Below are 20,851 nucleotides of genomic sequence, written 5' to 3' on the forward strand. Positions count from 1 at the left end.
ACACACACACACACACACACACACACACACACACACACACACACACACACACGCACACATGCATTCACACACACATGCACTCACACACACTCACAAACACACACACACATGCACACACTCACACACATACACACAAACACAACCCTCATACACTGCCCCCACACACATCCAAGAAATGAAAAAGATACAAGTTTATCAAACAACAAACCAAAGTAAAATTTAAATATTTGAAGTCAATAAAAACTAGGCATGAATAATAAAGAGAAAAACTAATTAAGACCAACAGAGAGGATACATATGTCAGACAAAGACTGTGAAAGTCACAATTCTATCCCATATGTTCAAGAAGGCAGAAGGAAAAATGTGTTAGGGAGAGACATAAATAAAACCCAAGCCAAGTGGACAGATGAAAACACAACTCAAACACTGACAACAAAATATTCAACTTACAGACAAGCAGTAAAGACAAAATAAAACACAGAGAAAATGCTGGACACACCAAGAGAACATGAGTGAGCAGTGGGACAATGCCCAGGGGAAAGGAGAAGAGACATTGAAATTTTAAAGTCAGCATTTCCCAAACATGATGGAGATGCTAAACGTCCAGTTCCCAGCATGCAAAGAACCCCGAGCAAAGACAATGTGATGAAAATCTCACACAACCACAAAACTCCAGAAAATGGATGACAAGGAGGCAAAGCCAATGTGTTGACAAAAGAATCACATTTCCATGACAATCGCTCCTGTGTTGGACTTAATTCCACCTAGAGGACAGTGGAGCATTGATCCTCAAAGCACTAGAACAGAAACACCATTGCCAATAGCACCTAAAACAACAATATCAGTTAATACCAAAGGCTTGATGAAGACTTTACAGATATACAAAAGCTGAAAGAGAAATGTAATTATCTGGCCAGGAAGAAGCAAAGTGATATAGCAGATAGAGTGCTAGAGCCACACAAAGGGATGGAAAATGCCAGACATTGTCGTTATGAGCCTTGGTGTAAAATCACCTCCCTAGTATTCTGAACCATTTGAAGAATGGCTGGTTAAGGCCCACTTGCTAGTGCTGTACTGGGCTAAGGTACACTGCAGTATGGTGCAGAGAACTTGAGCAGCAAGCCTGGGACTCAGATGGAAGTGTGACCCCGTGGGTACCTGTTCATGGCGTGGGGTAGCAACCTGAAGGCAGACTGCAGAAAATGAAAGGTATTTTTATATACTTAGAAGCAAATGCATAACTCCCCTGAACAAACAGTACAGCAAGTAGGTCAATAAAGAAGATGAAGCAGGGTTCTAGAAGGCAATCAAAAGGGAGGCAAAGAAGAAGAAGACAAGAAGGAACAGACTGGTTGCACACAGTGGAAAGAACACAGAGTAGTGGGTGTAAGCCTGATGTATTACATATAAATGTCTAAATACCTTAGCTAAAAGGTGTGGGCTATCCCACTAGATGAAAAGTTAGGAACTGAACCTGGGCGGTGGCTCAGTGGAAAAAGTACTTGCCTCACAGAGTGAGGACTGAAGTTTGGATCCTTTGAACACATGCAAGTGCCAGACAGAGACAGGGATCTTGGGGCAAGCAGGCTGCCTAGATTAGCTGCATCAGTGATGTCTGGATTCAACTGAGAGGTTCTGCCTCAGGGGTGGAGGGCAACTGAGGAAGATTCCCAACACCTGACTCAGGCCTCCATACACATGTGCTTGTACATAGAGACACCAGCCCAGACCACACCCACATACACATGCGAGAAACGTTAGGAACGAACTATATTCTGTCACAAAAGACTCACTTTATTGTATTTATTTTTGAGGCAGGGTCTCACTGTGTTGCCCTGGCTGGTCTGAAACCCACCATGTAGACTTGGCTGACTTCAAATTTCACAGGCAATCCTCTTGCCTCTGTTTCCCAAATGCTGGGATCACAAGTATGTACTCTCACGCTGGGAGAGTCACTTTAAATATGTTGAAGGCAAAATAGAGAAAAGCATGTAACACATTACCACCTTTGGTAGTTTGAACGAGAATCACCCCCATAAGCTCATGTATGTGAATACTTGTTCCCATTTGGTGGAAATGTTTTGAAAAGGATTAGGAGGTGTGGCCTTGTTGGAGGAGGTGTGTCTCTGGGGGTGAGCTGGAGGGTTCAAAAGCCCATGCCTCCCCCTCCCTCCCTCCCTCTCCTTCCCTCCCTCCTCCCTCCCTCCCTCCCTCTCTCTCTCTCTCTCTCTCTCTCTCTCTCTGCTTCCAACTTGTGAATAAGATGTACGCTCTCAGCCACTGTTCCGGCACCGTGCCTGCCTGCCTGCCTACCACCATACTTCCTGCCACAATGGTCAGGAGCTCACCCTCTGAAATTGTAAGAAAGCCCCGATTAAACACTTTCTTTTGTAAGTTGCCTTGGTCATGGTGTCTTTCTATAGTAATAGAAAAGTGCTAAGACACCACTAATCACAAGACAGCTGGGGTGGGTGGAGTGTATCAGACAAGTCAATTTCAGAATGGAACTTTTTTTTTTAAAGCCTGGAATAGGAAAGAGAATTTCATAATGTTACAACTAATCAAAAGGATATAAATCATAAAAGGGTACGATTTTGTATTCAGGGATCATTGGTTATATTGAATACTCAGGCAGAGTATTTTTGATAGGGTGAAAAAAATCATTCAAGGAGCTTTCATGACAGACATATTGCAGATTTTTTTCTTCCAATAAGGGAATACATACTCCCTTCCAGGTATTACATCAACAAAAGAACAGATCTGGTGGGCACAATTCCGGCTGGTTATTAGCTGCCACTCAAACTTTGCTTCAGCTTTTGTGTTATATACATCTTGAGCAGCATTTTATGCTATTCCTGATTTAAGATATAGCACTGCCTGTTAAATAAAGGATGGAAAGCATTTTAAAAAAAAGAGTTCTGAGTCAGAAGTGTGTGTGTTTATTTATTTGTTGTAGTGCATAGGATCAGTCCCAGGGCCCTGTTCACGATGGATACACAATCTACCACCTAAGTTACATTCCTAGCCCAAACATGTGTATATTTAAACATTTCAACCTTTGGTCTCTGTATCTTTACATGTTAAGTGCTGTGGTATCATTGTATCTGAGTGTCCAGGAAGAATTTGTTCAGTGTTTAAACAAACAAACATTTAGCAAAACAGAGCTGTGCCAGCCAGGGACCAAATGTAGCTTTTAAAAAGGTTTCTTTATTCATCTGCTTCTATTTGATGCCCCGATATATATCATCTACCTGTCACTATCTATGTATCAGTCTATCTATCTATCTATCTATCTATCTATCTATCTATCTATCTATCTATCTAAGTTTGTGTATCCTAGGAAGCACTCTAACACTGATCCACATTCTCAGCCCTTGAATTTGTTATTGTTATTACAATTCTTATTTTCCTTCTAGATCATGAACAGAATGACAGAAACATTATACGCAACATCCCCCGCAGACCCCATGGAGTGGTTATTGTCATTTTACCTAAAAGGAAACTGAGGCACAGAGGGGTCAGATAAGGAAGTCACACACTCGTGAGCTTCACAGAGGATTCTCTCTGGCTCTGACTTGAGTCTGTGACTGCTTCTCTGCCGGGCTGCTTATGATTCCTCAAGTTTGCAGGGTTTTATAAATCACCAACTCAGCCGATTGCTTCTCTCAATGCTTTTGCGTGCCTAGTGTTGCTTTCTGAGCTGGAAATGGTTTGTCTTTGTGTTTTCAGGAGAGAGTAAAATAACATTTAGCCAGGACAGCAGGGACCAGAAAGGCTTACTTATAGAGGAGACTCAATTAGTGTCACTCTTTAATGAGTGGCCTTCCATACCCACAGCCATTGGCCATCTGGATGCTTGCCCGCAGCTATGCTAAAAATGAAGGAATGGTGGAAATATTTGTCCATAGGGGTTTTCCTAAAGTCCTAGCATCAACCACTTTGTGGCAATGGGACATTTTTCTCAGTTGGAACTACTTGTTCCATATCAGCTAATGACTCACTAGTTTGAAAACTTGTTGTTAGGTAATCTGTCCACCACAAATTTCTGTGTCGAACCCCTGACTCCAGTGTGATGGTGCCACGGGGCAGGGCCTTTTGGAAGTAATTAGGCAGGGAACAGGGCAGGTGGTAGGCTCTTCAAAGTCATGACGTCCTCACCTGGGATCCTTGTACAACTGATTTCTCACACATGTTTCTGCGTCAGTCTCTCTTATTCATCTGTGATGTACAAGGTTACAGACTATGACATATGTGACTAGAGGCAAGCATTAACCTATGTGTGATTATGTGTAGCATATAGTAGGTGATCAGTAAATACTTTCTTTTTATGGGTTGGCCGGTCCTAGAAAGAGCTTTGGTAAAAATGTAGTAAGAGTATGGGCATAGAGTTCTTATTCTATAGTCTATGTGGTGGTTTTTAAATAACACATGAAAACTACTTATTAGAGCAAAAGTGAATGTTTATTTCCTGCATCTGAAATCATTCTGTGTCACCTCTGGGGCCCGTGGGAACACAGATAGCAAAGTTGGCATTCTCAGCAACCCTATTTGAAAGAGCAATCATAGGATTTGCTTCAGGGGCACATTTGTGATGCCTTGTGAGGCTGAAGTAGCTGACAGGACAGTTTTAGGTCATTATCAAGGTTCCCTTAGGTCACTACTGGTGGATGGCCTCTGTGTCAAGGCTTCTCTTCCAGTATCATAAGCGGTCAGCAAATCACCAGCTGGTCTGTTGCCTTGAAATAAGATAATGTGTTTCCTGCCGAGCAGGAGGCGGGGACCTCTCTGGAGCCTTGTCTTTATAGAGGTTGCCTAGCCCAGGCAACTTCAGCTCACTACACAGCACTAGCTGAAAACATATCCTGCTATTCCAGGCATCACTAGTTGGAACTGTCTGCCTGGGAGACAGACAGGAGACAAATTCCTCATGTGAACTCAGCATTAATTTCCATCAAAGCTTATACAAATTGGCAGAACAGAATGGCTCTTGATCCATAAGTCCATCATGCATTTGTAAAGTGGGCGGGGCCTGGCAAGGCATATGAAGTGGAAAGGGAGATCTGGGGAATGTAAATGACAGCACCAAAAAACAGTCTCACCGAATACAGCAACACTGAACTAGAAAGAGAAAAACTGAGCCCATTTCTCCTCTGGGGGCTGAAGAGATGGCTTCATGGATAAAGAGCTGACTGCTTCTGTGGACCTGGGATTCAAGAGGGGATCCAACAGCCTCTTCTGGCCTCTGTGGACACCTACATGTGTGTTGTGTACATAAATTCTAACGGACAAACACACATACACAACTAACTAACTAAATCTTTAAAGGCCATCCATTTCTCTTTGAAATGGATTGCTAGGATCACAGCTGAGCTTTCATTTTTTTTTTTTGTGATTCTTTTGCACACGTTCCGAGTCTGTTACTTGAGTTGTACAAAAGGGATGTAAAAATGAAAAACAGGGAGCTTGATCTCAAGTAGGACATTGGCTACTCAGTGTCAAATGTGGTGCTGCATGTCTGTAACCTCACCAATCTGGAGGCTGAGGCAAGAAGATTGCCAGGGCATCAAGCCAGCCTGGGCTACCTAGTGAGCTCTGGGACAGCCTGTGCTACAGAGTAAAATTCTGTTCAAATGTGATTAAGTTGCCTTTACAAATATATTTCCCTATATCCATGTTTGAAAAAGTGGCAGTGATTTTAATTAGGGTGAGTCAGATTAAACTGAAGTAAAAATATCTTCCCTTTGTGAGGAAGCTATTTTTCCCCTCAGTGAGACTGCTTGCCTTGTTCTTATTTTTAGAAGATGACGGGTAATTTGTTTTTTTTTTTTCATTTTGCTTTTTGTGTGTTCTGAATTTTCAGGATCTCCAGAATCAGACATTATAGAAGTACTTCTCACAGTGAGCCAGAGACGCTTGGGATAGATGTGTTTGTTGTCTGTCATACGGTAAAGGAAGCTGGCACCCCATCTGCCTCCAACGCTAGGTCACAGAATAGAAGGATGGACCTGTGTCAGCAGTCCTGAGCTGGCCTTGTCCTTTCGGAAATGTAAATCGATAGTCAAGACCAGGCTTGTCATGGCCATAAAGTGGGCAAGGTAAAGCAGGCAGTGAAGGAAAGGGATTTATCTTCTTCCTGAGATGAAGGAAGGAAGCCTTTTGTGACACTTGGCATGTTTGGAACATGAAGATAAAGGGAAGTACCCTTTGGCCTCACTGGTGAACAACAGAATTGATGTCAGGCATCCATTTTTATGTTTCGCCTCTCTGGCCTTGGGCCTGCTCTCAGAGGAAATGCCTGAGCATTCAAAAAAATCTTTTTAACACCACTGATCCCTGGGGAGAGCCTTGCCATATTCGCTATCACATGACATAGCATGATAATGACAATTGCTAAGGATTTGAGTCCTGTTTGCAACTCGTGGCTTAGATGACGTCCACGGTTAATAAAAGGCTAGAGAAAGGCACTGCTTTTATTTATTTTAAATATGCTGTCACATAGCTTGAATGTAGTCTGCCATTCTTTCCATTGCACAAACTGACTTTTCTAGTACATACCAAAGCTTGTTCTGTCTATGTTATATCAAGCCAATAACTGCATCACTTTAGTTTTTTTATGAGGTAGAAAGATAAAAGCAACTCTTTGTAGTCTATCGGGAAGGTTATGAGAAGTGGATGCAGTCATGGATATGTTTGGCATCAAAGTCATCCCTGAACTCTGAAAGCATGGGAACTATAGTAAAGGTAACTGACTTTAGCACTTGAGTGTGATATGCTAGAGTTATAGAAGTGTGCAGTGCCCAGGCAGGTATGATGGTTAGCTACAATTGCAACTTGACATAACTTAGGATCACCTGGGAAGAGAGGGTCAGTGGGGGTTGTCCACATTGACTTAGCCTTTGGAATTGTCTCTAGTGGGAGGGATCATCTTAAGTTAATCAAAATGAGAAGACCTGGCACACTGTGGGTGACACTATTCCCTAGGCAGGGGATCCTGAACTAAGAGGGAAGAAATCAAACTGAGCCCAAGGGATCAAGCAAGCATTCACATACCTCTCTTTCTGCTCCTGACTGCGTATTTGATTAACTATTTGAAGTTCCTGCCTTGACTTCCCCATAATGATGGATGTAGTCTGGAATTATGAGATGAAATTAACTCCTTTCTACCCCAAGTTGCTTTTTGTCAGAGTATTTTGTAACAGCAACAGAAATGAAATCAGAATACAGAGTAAGACTGGAATAGAGCAATTAAAAGAATGGTCAGGATGCCTAAATCCTAAAGCTTTATGTTTCCAGGGCAACAAACACACTCCAGGCAGTAGCTAGGAAAGGTGAAGACACCAAGAGAGGAGTCAGAAGTGCCACAGGTTCCTCTCCCTCCTCTTTCCTCTGCTTTACGTAGGGCAAGATAGAAATATCACAGCCTCTGGTGCCTGCTATGTCACTTAAGCACGCCAAAGGGAAACTGGAAAGGCATGCATGCTCTTAAAATACCCAATTCTTCCTACTCAAAATGGGATATTAAAAGTTACATCAGATGAACAGCCAAGGGCATCCCTATGCCTGATGCCAGTAGTGTGGAATAAGTGGGAATCATTGCTCACTCATTAATTAATTATGGGAAAACAAGCAGAGGACACAGTTTTGTGTATAAAATGAGCTTAAGGATTTAGAAAGTAGATAGAAAAGCATCAAGATCAAAATGAACCCAGACACTTAGAGTCTCTGTGTGTGAGCCACTGTCTTTCTCCTCCTCTGTCTTTGGAAAGGCCTTTCTGAACCTTACAGGCCATGCACAGATATTTTGTGAGGCAGAAACAAAGCAGAGGAGAACACACCTCATTGTGGATTCCAGGGGAGTATTTCCCAACTGTTTTAGAAGCTAGGGAACAAGTGGCAAATTCATGAATTAAAAATTTCAGAATTTTGACTATCCAAATAGGGAAAGGCTCATATAGTTTGCATACCACAGAAAAGATCTAATTGAATTTGGGTATTGACATCTATAATCAGTTTCAGCTAATAAATGTTATGATTGGTCACAGAAGCCTGGGTTTATAATTGACTAGAACTTCCTCCAGTGAAACCTGGTTGAAGTTAATTTTTATGTATATATGCTGTGCCAGTTAGCTTTCTAGTGCTGTGATAAACATCATCACCCAAAGCAAGTTGGCAAAAGAAAGGGTTTATTTGGTTCATACTTCCATGTCACAGCCCCTCACCCCATCACCAAGTGAAGTCAGAACAGAAGCCTGGAGGATGGAATTGAAGCAGAGGCCATGAAAGAATGCTGCTTGTTGCCTTACTTGCCATGCTGTTCTCAGCCTGCTTTCCTCTACCACCCAGTATCAAAAGTCCAGGGGTGGCTGCCCATAGTAGGCTAGACTCTCTCATAAATTATCAATCAAGAAAATTCCCCCATAGACTTACCTATAATAAGACAATTGAAGTCATTTTTTTTCCAATTGAGATTTACTCTTTTCAGATGGCTCTAGCTTGTATCAAGCTATGAACAAAATCAACCAACCGACCAACCAACCAACCAACTTACCAACCAACCAATCTACTTACCAACCAACCAACCGACTGACCAACAAACCAAAATTTCTTAACAGAATGCATATGATTTCATGTAACTCCATATACAGTTACCTTTACACAGTTTCTCATACTAGGTCAGCATTATAGGTTTTGATATATAAAATCCTTAGATATAAAATTTTAGAATGTTTCATGGTTGGTGTTGATATGGATGAAGACAATAACAACAGATTTTAAGAAGTTATGATGAAGTTTCTTCCTAAGAAAATTTGGTGTTCAATGACAGTTTATACCGGAGAGGATGTGGAGAAAGAGGAACACTCCTCCTTGTTCCTCTGGTGGTGGGAGTGCCAACTTGTACAGCCACTTTGGAAATCAGTATGGCAACTCCTCAAGAAAATGGGAATCAGTCTACCACAAGATCCAGCTATTCCACTCTTAGGCATATACCCAAAACAAGCACATTCATACAATGAGGACATCTGTTCAACAATGTTCATAGCAGCATTATTTGAAATAGCTAGAAACTGGAAGCAGCCCAGATGCCCCTCAACTGAAGAATGGATAGAGAAAATGTGGTACATTTACACAATGGGGTACTACTCAGCAGAAAAAAACAATGGAATCTTGAAATTTTCAGGAAAATGGATGGAACTAGAAGAAACCATTCTGAGCAAAGTAACCCAATCATAAAAAGACAAACATGATATGTACTCACTTACATATGGATTTTAGATATAGAGTAAAAGATTACCAGCCTACAATCCACACTGCCAGAGAATCTAATAAACAAGGAGGACCCTAAGAGAGACATACATGGTCCCCTGGAGAAGGGGAAAGGGTCAAGATCCCCTGAGCAAATTGAGAGCACGGGAAGAAGGGGGGAGGGAGATACGAGAATAAGAAGGGAAGAAAAGGAAGGATACAGAGGTCATGAGGGAGCAGAAAGGTTGAGTCAGGGAAGAATAGAAGAAAGGATATGTAATAGGTAGGGTTTTAGTTGGGGTGGTGGTGGTAGGGGAGTACGGGAGGGAGAAGGGAACTGGGATTGGCATGTAAAACAATCTTGTTTCTAATTCAAATAAAAAAATTGAAAAAAAAAAAGAAAAAAAGAGAAAAGTTTGCTGTTATAAATGCTCAATGTTCTTTCTTTGTATATTACCTTTTTATATAAACACATACATACTATATCATACATATATGTCATATCTACACATAAACATATGATTTCTATGATACACATGTATATGACATATGTATATTCTTCCAATTGTATCTTTTTATGACTTATAAAAGATGTTTTTAAATTTTGTTCTTTAATCCTCTCCTTTTTTTCTTTGGAGATATGGTCTCCATGCTATATATTCTTGGTTGATTTAAAATTTGCTTTGCAGCTCAGAATGGCCTTGGAATCATGCTTCTCCTGCTTCAGTCTCCTGAGTACTTGAGCTATAGGAATATGCCACTAGGCTTGGTTCCAAGGAATTCTTTTGGAGAGAGATCACTAACTGTAGCAAGCAGATTCCTGTATAAAAGTTGATGTGGAAAGAGAGATACTCTACGTGTAGATGAAATGCAAAGTTCTGGAAATGAAACTCACATTCTTCTTTCACTGGGCTTCCTTCCTGTCATATTTCTGTGAATTGGAGAAGCAAGTGTCAAAATCCAAAGATTGTATCACTTACCCATGCAGTGTGGGCCCCAGTGGCCTGGACAACATTGAGGTTGTAGGTAGTCCTTCCTACATATATGGCGGCATCCAGGGACAGACAGAGAGTATGTTCTGATCTCAAATGAATACCTTGGAGAATAAAGAGAGGATGTGAACTGATGATCATAAGAGTAGAGTTAACTTTGGGTGGTGGGGTTGTCTTAGATTATTTATTTATTTATTTATTTATTTATTTATTTATTTAGTGTGTGTGTGTGTGTGTGTGTGTGTGTGTGTGTGTGTGTGTGTGTGTGTGTGTGTTGGAAAGTTAACTCAGCAGTTAAGAACACTTGTTGCTCTTCCAGAGGACCCAGGTTAAATTCCCAGAACCCACAATGTGGTTCACAACCATCTGTAACTCCAATTCCAGAGGATCTGACACTGTCCTTTGGCCTTTGCAGGCATTGCAAGCACATGGTGCATAGACATACATGCAGGCAAGACACCCTTACACATAGCATAAAAATGAATACAAAAAGACCAGGGTGGGGTCAAGTTCTTCCAGAGCAGTTCTTAAAACACAGCTGACTAGCCGACAGCAGACACCTGCCTTGTGCACAGCTAAGTCAGGGACAGCACTGACATTCTCTGAAACGTTGACAATACCTACATCTCTACAGTGGGAACTCACAGCAGAGATGTAGGTCTTAACTTCTCAGGGGACAAAATCAGAGCCCACAGATATGTGAAAGTGTGTCTATAACCCAGAAGACACTATCTGAAAGTGCACAAAATATGATCTCACACCCATTAGGTGAGTTTTGTCTAAGGCCCCCAATTGCAGATCCTGGTGGATGTGGAGAAAAGAGAATAATCTAGTGTTTATAGAAATATCAGTCAGTGCAGACACTGTGTAAAACAATTTTTCAAAATATTAAAAATATAGATATCATATGACCCATCAACTCTACACCTAAGAATATAGTCAGTGGAATTGATATGAAGATCATATATATACATACATATATATATGTTGTATATATATAGCTTATATTTCCATCTTAATTGTAGCATTATTTACAATAGCCACAACATTTTAAGCTTTCATTGATAGATGAATTGATAAAGAAAAAACGTGCATATGCCTTAGAGAATATTGAACATTGCATATGCAATGGAATATTATTTAGCCTTAAAATAGGAGACAATGCAATTTCCTTTATAAAATATTGTTTTATTTTATTTATTTTTTATTTTTGTGAGTGTTTTGCCTGCTTGTCTTGCACTGTGTGTGTACAGTGCCATGGAGAGCAGAAGAAGACTTCAGATCTTTTGGGACAGGTGTTACATACCCTGAGGGTTGTAGGGATTGAACCCAGGTCCTTAACTGTGGAATCTCTCCAGCTCTGAGATTACGCAATTCTTAAGCAACATGGATTAACTTGATGGCAGCACACTAAGTGAAAAAGGCAAATGCTACCTGATCCTGCAGACAAGGAAGCTCAGATAGGTGAGTGGATAGACGCAGAGCATAAAGTCGTTGTTGGGGGTTAAATGAGGGGAAGTGAGGTCTTCATCAAAGGGTGCGAAGTCTGGGTCTATAAGACAGCTAAGTTCTAGAAGTTTATTATAAAGTCTATGCCTGTAGCTAACAATGGTGTCGACTTGAAACGTATGTGTACAGTTTGCAAAGATGGGGGATTGTGGGTTAGTGTTCTTGTCAAGGAGAAAAAGGAGGTGCAGTGAAACAGATGGACGTAATTGGTGTGCTTACGGGGAGCTTGACATCATGGTGTTGCGGGTGTACCGGTCTCTAAGTCCATTGAAGTGTGTGCGTTAAACACGTTCAGCCTTTTATGTTAACCACACCTCTATAAAGTGATTTCTTAAAACATCAAGAATACAAAGAAAAATAAGACAAAAGAGCCAACCAGGCTTTGTTTGTTTGTTTGTTCTAGCATAAGTGAATGACAGACCAATCTTCCATTCTAAAATGAGCAGTATACATGAATTTTTTTTTTTGTGTGTGTGTGTCTGTGTGTCTGTGTGTCTGTGTTGATAGTAACAATAGTAGTAGTAATAGTAGCTGGGGTACATACAACCAAGTGCTCATCTTGACCTTTATCAAGAGAGTACAAAATATTCTTAGTAAGAAGCCATGTAATTTTAACCTTGAACTTTGATATGACCTTAATAGGAAATGAGAGTCACAGCAAATAAGCTCTCATTCAGGCAATTCATTGTTTAACTGATAGATGTGCTTGCTAATTCTAGACCAGTTAATATTGAGAAACTTTGGTTTTATAATATGACATGATCATAATAGGCAAATGTGAATGTAAAATATTATTATATAACAACGCTGTTTCATTTCATTCATGTTAAAATAGTAATTTGTCATTCTTGAATTAAGAATGAACTCACTTAGGCTGGAAAATGTCTTAGTTGGTAAAGTGTCTGCTGTGTAAGCATGAGGACCAGAGTCTGGATGCCCAGTACCCTTAAAAAGCTGGACAATGTGGGGCCCTCCGGTAGCCATAGCGCTGGAGGAACAGAGATCAGAGGCTTCCTAGAGCTTTCTGGGCAGCTATTCTAGCTGAATCAGTGAACTCCAGCTTCAATGAGAGACCTTGTCTCAACATGTAAGATGTACAGTGACTGAGGAACACACCCAATGTCAATTCTGTCCCCACATATGAATGAACACACACACACACACACACACACACACACACACACACACACCCCACATAAATTAACTCAAGTCATTGAACAATGTCTAATTTCTAAATTAGTTAGGCGAATAAATATAAATTGTGTTTGCCTTTGAGCCTCCTGGCTACACCTGTTATCAGGAATTCAGGCCCTCTTGTTCCCTTTTGGGAGGACCAGCCTTGAGTTATAAGAGTTTTGGATCATAAGTGACCTTCAGTAGCATAATACAGACAATCCAACACTGCTAATTTTTTCTATCCTATGTCTCTGGGTTCTAAGTGGTATCAGGTTCCATAGCTTATTAGAAAGGTAAATACCAGACCCAAGGCTTAACAAATTTATTTTGCCTTTGAGAAAGGATGCTGATATGTAGCCAAGGCAATCTACAGTTTTTAAAAATATACTCAAATTAGAACTCTATTTTATTTATTTATCTAATCTATCTGTTATCTATCATCTGTCTATGTGTGTGTGTGTGTGTGTGTGTGTGTGTGTGTGTGTGTGTGTGTGTGTGTGTGTGTGTGTTGTGTGCATACTCGTGTGTAGGTATGCCTGCTTATGCTCATGGATAGAGGCCAGGGCAGGATGTCAGGTGTTTGCGTCTGTCACTTTCTACCTTGTGTCCTTGAGAGAGGGTCTCTCACTGACCTGGAAACTTGCCATTTGGCCTTGGCTGGCAGACCAGTCCAGGCACCCATCTGGCTCTCAGTGCTGAGTCACAGGTACCCTCAGCCCTGGTTTCTTAAGTGGGTGCTGGGGATTTGACCTCAGGTTCTCATTCTCACATGTCCACTGAGCCATCTCCCCAGTTCTAGAACCATTATCAAATGAAACAAGACTCCAATAAAAAAATATAAGGGCAAGAGGAAGGAGAGTGTTTATGTACAGGACGATTTTGCATGTGAGTCAATAGTCATAAAGATTTAGACTCAAGTCTACAGATTATGAGTTACCTAAATTTGGGCTCAGTATAGTCTTTGAGTAAGAGATAAATTCTGGAAATACTTTGGTGGTGTTTGAGACAGGATGTTCCAGCTTGGAGTCACAATGCTTAGGGTACCAGAACATGGATACATTTATCTTCTCCTAATGCGTACCTGCAGTCTCGAACCCCGACAGAGCCGTTGGTAATCTTGACGTAGCCGTCTGGACACTTGGCTGCAAAATTAGTCGAGCAGGCTTGGCATTCCGTCCAGATCGTTAGAAAAGACTTCTTATCACACCTTTTCGCCTGTGCAAATACAGCAAAGAACATGATTCCTGTTACCAGAGCCTGGCAAAGTATCTGGTATGGCTACTAGTCTACCTGCTTTATCTCACTGGAGTCAGGAGTGGCAATGAGGTTGATTGGTATCACCTGGTTTTTTAGTGAGAGATCCCACAGGGTATTGCATGTGGCTTGAATCCTGGAGTGTTAGCACTCAGGCTTTGAACTGCTTTTTGTGACTTCTAACTTTTGTTTGAAATGTTTGGTTCTTATCTGAGTTCTTTCTGAAGGATTCAAAGCCTTTTAAAAACTTAGTTGTGAGAGGGCTTGGGAAACCAAGATGTCTCATAGCTGATACTCGCTTGGGCAAATGGTTTTCTTTAAACAGCTTCAGAAATTGACTTGCTAAGAGGTGTAAATTAGACTTCCTAGGGGAGACCTCTCCCTCTCCACAATGCAGATGGGAGGAGGGGGGAGTGGAGAGGGTGGAAGGAAAGGAGGGAGGGTTAACTGGGATTGGAATGTAAAAAAATAAATTAATATAAAAGAAAAAAGAGGTGCAAATTGATAACTATACACACACAATATGTATGTATGTATGTATGTATGTATGTATGTACGTACGTACGTATGTATGTATATTGCAAAGCAATGGGCACTTAGTTCATCAGAAGCTGATTTCCCTGTTGTCCAACTAAACCTAAAATTCATCCTGGTGGGACCCTTTTCCTCCATGGACCCATGCAAAACAGAATGCCAACATGGGTTGCTACTTTCAAACTTATCTGGAAAGCGTGCTGGGATCAGTGATCAGCCAGCAATGTCTGCCATGGCTATGGGTGTGGACATGGTACTGCTTGTGCTAAGCACATGCACCATCCCTCTCCTGGAACCTGGAGCCTCACAAGGTAGGGTAATGTCACTACTCACACTTGTCAAAATGAGGAACCTGAGCTGTCTTGCAGAGGACCTGTTTCATGTGGGTTAATGTTACAGCAGGTTATTACAGACCTATTGTTCATAGATCAATTGTCTTGAAGGATGCTATTTCTGAGTTGCTTCCACAGGAATATCTGCTGTGGGGCTAGTGTTGTGCTAACGGCTACAGTGGACAGTTTCTGATCTAGAGAGATGTGTAGTATTTAGATTTCCATCAAATCAGATAGCAGGCAGCATGAGTGCGAGGACATTTTGTTCATTGCTATAGCCTGAGCCCTTAGAATGTTGACATGACACATGGCAGTGATATCCAGAAAATATGTGTTGATTGAATTAACCCACTGGGGACATCAGGCAGGCACATTTGGAACAGCTATTTGACAACATAAGGTGGTCCAGCATTAACTGCTTAACTGAATGATACAGGCAGACTTTGTCCCCTGTTGCTCCTGATGCTGGAGCTGACCCTCCTTGGATAGAGACCCTGTCATTCAAGCTTCCTTAATCTCTCTACCAAATGCAGTCTGCAAAGGGCAGACTAAATCTCAGAGGGCAAGATGGAGTCTGGACGAAGTTCTGCACCTTGTGAAGGGTGCAGGCAAAGCGAGCACCTACTCTGTTGTTAGTTGTAAAAGGGAGACATTAGTGGCCAACTTCCTGTGATGTGCCAGGTGCAAGCTGCCTGGCCCAGTGTCTGGAAGAACACAGTAGTAGATGATGGCTCCTGAAGCTCTTTTCCATCCACCCTCAGAGCCTGGTGGTGATCTGGTCTCAAGGGAATATTCTGTACCCTAACCTAGCCTAACTATCCTAGATCCTTCAAGGACGTGTTTTCACCATCTCTTCAACAAATCCATACTCTCTCTTTCTTTCCTTTGCTCAACTTTAAGTCTTCTAGCAGTTTTTTTTTAGTTGTTTTTATTTTTGAGAAAGGGTTCTAAATAGCCACACTCATTTCAAACATGTTATATAGCCAAAGATAACCTTGAACTTCTGATCCTTCTGCGCTTCCTCCCAAGAACAGGTGTGCTCCATCACACCGAGTATGTGTGGATCCAGGGATAGAACCCAGGCTCTTGTGAATGTTATGGAAACACTCCGCCAACGGAGCTGCAACCCCTATGCCCCATTGTTAGTCTTTGCTCTCCATTTAAGGATATCAGGAAGGGCATGTCTCATATTTCTTTGTCACCCTAGCAGGCCAGCACTGGTTCATCAGGACCTGTAAAGTCTGCAGAGGAAGACTCCTTCCATCCACAGAATGCAGTATGGCTGTGCTGACTCCCAAAGGTGTCATTGGCATTGCTCCAGAGAGTAGGGCAAGGGGCACAACTCTCACTGCAGAGGTGGTGAAGGTGATTAACGAATATAGTTTGGAATATGCAGGGACTTGCCCATAGTCCCATGTGGGTATCAGCCTCTTAATTCCTTAATTAGCCCTTTCTCCAAGCACCCAAGTGGCACAGAGAAAGACAACCTCTACATTTACTAGAATCCTCCATTTGTGATCAGTGTGAACCAATGTGCCCCTGGTATTATTGTAGAATATTGCAACACTCCCTTTAACTCTCATGGCATGATTCAATTTTTCTAAAAGCAGAGTTTTATTTACATTGGAGTTTCTCTTTGGATAGATGGATGAGTTGATGTCATGTTGATTTTTCTTTCTTAATATGCCCAATTTAGTTTGCTTTTAAAGAAATTCTTTGAGCTGGGGATGCAGCTCAGTTCATAGAGTACTTGCCCAGTGTGCACAAAGCCCCGGGTTCAGTCCCTAGGACTGCATAAAATCATGAGTTTGTGGTACAGGCCTAGAATTCTATTGCCCAAGAAGTAGAGGCAGGATAATCAAACATTCAAGGTCATCCTCATCTACATAACAAGTTTACATGTCTGCATATACTTGTCTGACTTTCAAATTATTGTGTTCAAATAGAATGACTATTTTATAAACTTACCAACGGAAGAACAAACTCAGCTTTGGACAGTAGTCCAGGCTGAGTGTCTGCACAGAAGAAAGCCTTCCATGCTGACATAGTTAATGATGACAGCAATTCCTCCCATTTGCAGAGCCCTGTCTTGGGAGCAATGGAGTGGACTGGCTGCAGCTGCAGCTCTGTGTGCTGCTGAGATCAGACACTCCACGCCCATACAGAACTAAATAGAGAATTATCAATAGAGGAATCTAAAATGGCTGAAAGACACATAAGAAAGTGCTCAGCATCCTTAGCCATCAGGGAAATGCAAATCAAAACAACTCTGAGATATCATCTTACTCCAGTCAGAATGGCTAAAATAAACACCAATGATAACTTATGCTGGAGAGGATGTGGAGAAAGGGTAACACTTCTCCACTGCTGATGGGAGTGCAAACTTGTACAGCCACTTTGGAAATCAGTATGGTGATTCCTTAGGAAAATGGGAATGAGCCTATCACAAGATCCAGCAGTTCCACTCTTAGGCATATACCCAAAAGATGCACATTCATACAATGAGGATATCTGTTAAACCATGTTCATAGCAGCATTATTTGTAATAGCCAGAAACTGGAAGCAACCTAGATGCCTCTCAACTGAAGAATGGATAAAGAAAATGTGGTACATTTACACAATGGAGTACTACTCAGCGGAAAAAAAACAATGGAATATTGAGATTCGCAGGCAAATGGATGGAACTAGAAGAAACCATTCTGAGTGAGGTAACCTAGTCACAAAAGACAAACATGATATGTACTCACTCATATATGGATTTTACACATAGAACACAGGACTACCAGCCTCTAATCCACACCACCAGAGAAGCTAGGCAACAAGGAGGACTCTAAAAGAGACATACATGGTCCCCCGGAGAAGGGGAAAGGGACAAGATCTCCTGAGCAAATTGGGAGCATGGGGGGAGGGGAGAAGGAGCTAGGAGAATGAGAAGGGGAGAAGAGGAAGGATGAGGAGGACATGAGGGAGCAGGAAGGTTGTGTGTGGGGAAGAATAGAGGAGAGCAAGAAAAGAGATACCATCATAGAGGGAGCCATTATAGGTTTAAAGCGAAATCTGGCACTAGGGAAATGTCCAGAGATCTACAAGGATGACACCAACTAACCATCTAAGCAACAGTGGAGAGACTACCTTAAAGATATCAGAGGCTATCCCCTGATAATGAGATTGATGACTACCTTATATGCCATCTTAGAGCCTTCATTCAGAAGCTGATGGAAGTAGAAACAGACACCCACAGCTAAAAAGTGAACTGAACTGGAATCCAGTTGTAGAGAAGGAGGAGTGATGAGCAAAGGGGTCAAGACCATGGTGATGAAACCCACTGACACTGACCTGAATAAGAGGGAGCTCTTGGCCCCCAGATTGATTACTGGGAAACCAGCATGGAACTGATCCAGAGCCCATGAATGTGGGTGTCAGTGAGGAGGCCTCGAAAATCTATGGGGCCTCTTGTAGTTGATCAGTACTTATCTCTAGCATAGGAATGGACGTTGGGATCCTATTTCACATAGAGGGATACTCCCTCAGCCTAGACACATAGGGGAGGAAGGGCCTAGGCCCTATCCCAAAGGATATGACAGACTCTGAAGACCATCCCATGGAAGGCCTCACTCTCCCTGGGGAGCAGAAATGGTATGGGATAGGTAGGGTGTTAGTGGGGTGTAGGGCAGGAGGGAAGGGAGAGGGAATGGGGGTTAACATGTAAAACAATCTTGTTTCTAATTCAAATTAAAAACTTTTTTTAAAAAGACACCAGAGATTGCTGCTCACTGAGAGTCAATCAGTGACGGTGCCTGTGTGAGCGTCTCTGGGGTCCTCAGAGGTCCTCTGAGGTCACATGGTCCTCTACTACAGGCTGAGGAAGGCAGAAGGCACGTGCCAGTGCCTGATGGGTTTGGAAATGTTTCTGATGTCTGCTTTCATCAACAAGGCTTCATCAATCCACCCTGGAATTCCCCTGGGTACTTTCCCACAGCAGTGCTTGGTTTCTACATTTGGGAAGACAGGATAGTGAGTGGGTACCCATAGTGATGAGGTGGTCCAGGCAAAACTCAGAACATGAAGCTCTGCCAGGGAAAGAGGAAGATCAGCACTAAAACCGGAGATTCCAGCCTCAGAGTCGGCACAGCAGATGAGAAATAGCTAACTCAGCCCATCCTACAAGGACAGCATCTCATGTTTGGGAACTTATTATTGTCAAGTTTTCTCTTGACTTCCTTTTTAGGGGGGGGGGGGAGCTGAAGGGCTCAAGACAGGGTTTACCTGTGTAGCTTTGGAGCCTGTCCTGGAACTAGTTCTTGTAGACCAGGCTGGTCTCACAGAGATCTACCTGCCTCTGCCTCCCAAGTTCTGGGTTTAAAGGCACGTGCCACCACAGCCCAGCTTCTCTTGACTTTTTATGAAGTCCAGGCAGGGTGTTTTGCCCAAGACGATGTGGGAAAACAAAAACATCTGGAGCACATTATGAACATCAACAAGAAAAAACACAGGAAAGTTTATCTTACCTGTCCTGAGGCTTCAGCTGGGGAGCAGGTATTTTGCACCAGGAACCCCAGGAAGAGTGGGATTAAAGGCAGTATCATGTTGAGGATATGCTGTCTCCTTCCCTTGCCAGGTTAGGTCAGGGCAGGGTGATTCAGTTATTTTAACTTGCTTTTTGATGAGTTCCTGGGGAGTTCTTTCTCATGTCTGTGTCTTCTTTTTAATCCTTTCCTTTCCCTGGTTGGAAGAGAAGATTAGAAGGAAAGGTAGAAGGCTATCCACAGGAGCTCGGCGGAATTGGCCAGTCTGAGCTATATAAATGTCCTGACTGAGTGACAGGATTTCCTGAAGGGGCTGAGGCAGAGACCTGACTGGGATTTCTGTGCCTTGGGAAACGCCCAAGGATGGATGGTCTCCCTTTTATCACTACGCCCACTTTGACTGGACACGCCTGCTGCCCGGCTGCCCTTTCCACACCACACCATGGATCATCCTGGGCCTGTCTGTTCCAACATATAGGTTCAGATTTTCTGCAGGGAGAATTTGTGGGAGTGCCCATCACTGTGTACAGTCCCAGGCATGGAGAGAATGTTCCAGAAGCCTTGTCCTTGCCTTGGATGATGATGGTGTCCTCATCTTCCCGAGGCTGTCAAAATTCATGTTGGTGCCAATGGTTGGGTTTTCAACTCACCCTTTCTGTTTTTCAAAGTTGTTCAAGCATCGAGTGACTGAGCCTGTTCTCTAATCCAGCCTTTCAAGGCTGAGTCTAATGCTATCTCTTCCAGGAAGGTTTCCTCTGCTGTTCCTCCTGACTGTTGTGTACCGTGTCACAAATGCCCAGTCAAACAGATCTTGCGGTCTATCTGTCTCTCTCCCAGGCCAGTTGTGAATTTCTTGAGGACGGTGGCACAGTGCTCCCCTTTTCTGTACCCCATGAAGCCTGGAGCACAAACTTAGGCTTGAAAAGAATAAAACAACAACTAACACTCTGGAAACTTACCCCGTAACAGGTCCTCCTCTGATCCTCTCAGTGAACTGGCTTGCTTGATTCTCTCAATACTTGGTGAAATAGTAAGGGTGTCCCCCTGGGTTTACAGATACAGAAACTGAGGCAGAGAAGTGAGGGAGCTATGTTAGTTAAGTGTGTGTGTGTGTGTGTGTGTGTGTGTGTGTGTGTGTGTGTGTGTGTGTTTCCAACTTTACACATGCTAGAGTCATATGGGAACAGGGAACCTTAATTGAGAAAATGACTGTAGGCAATTCTGTGGGCATTTTCTTGATTAGTGACTGACGTGGGACAGCCTGGTCCACTGTGGGCATTCCAGC

The 20,851-nt window shown here is 42.4% G+C and overlaps 1 protein-coding gene across 1 annotated transcript in view; it reads right to left on the bottom strand.

The window, feature by feature from the left end:
- Positions 1-19,626, bottom strand: part of Stab2 (stabilin 2) — a 175,987-nt gene extending 156,361 nt beyond the window's left edge. The window contains exons 1-3 of the mRNA XM_027392551.2: positions 19,549-19,626; positions 14,002-14,135; positions 10,224-10,339 (exon numbers count right to left, since the gene is read on the bottom strand). Coding sequence (XP_027248352.1) covers positions 10,224-10,339; positions 14,002-14,135; positions 19,549-19,626 — 328 coding nt within the window. The remainder of the gene's footprint in view (positions 1-10,223; positions 10,340-14,001; positions 14,136-19,548) is intronic.
- Between the last annotated feature and the right edge of the window lie 1,225 nt (positions 19,627-20,851).

This window comes from Cricetulus griseus (assembly GCF_003668045.3).
Source record: "Cricetulus griseus strain 17A/GY chromosome 1 unlocalized genomic scaffold, alternate assembly CriGri-PICRH-1.0 chr1_0, whole genome shotgun sequence".
Classification (NCBI taxonomy): domain Eukaryota; kingdom Metazoa; phylum Chordata; class Mammalia; order Rodentia; family Cricetidae; genus Cricetulus; species Cricetulus griseus.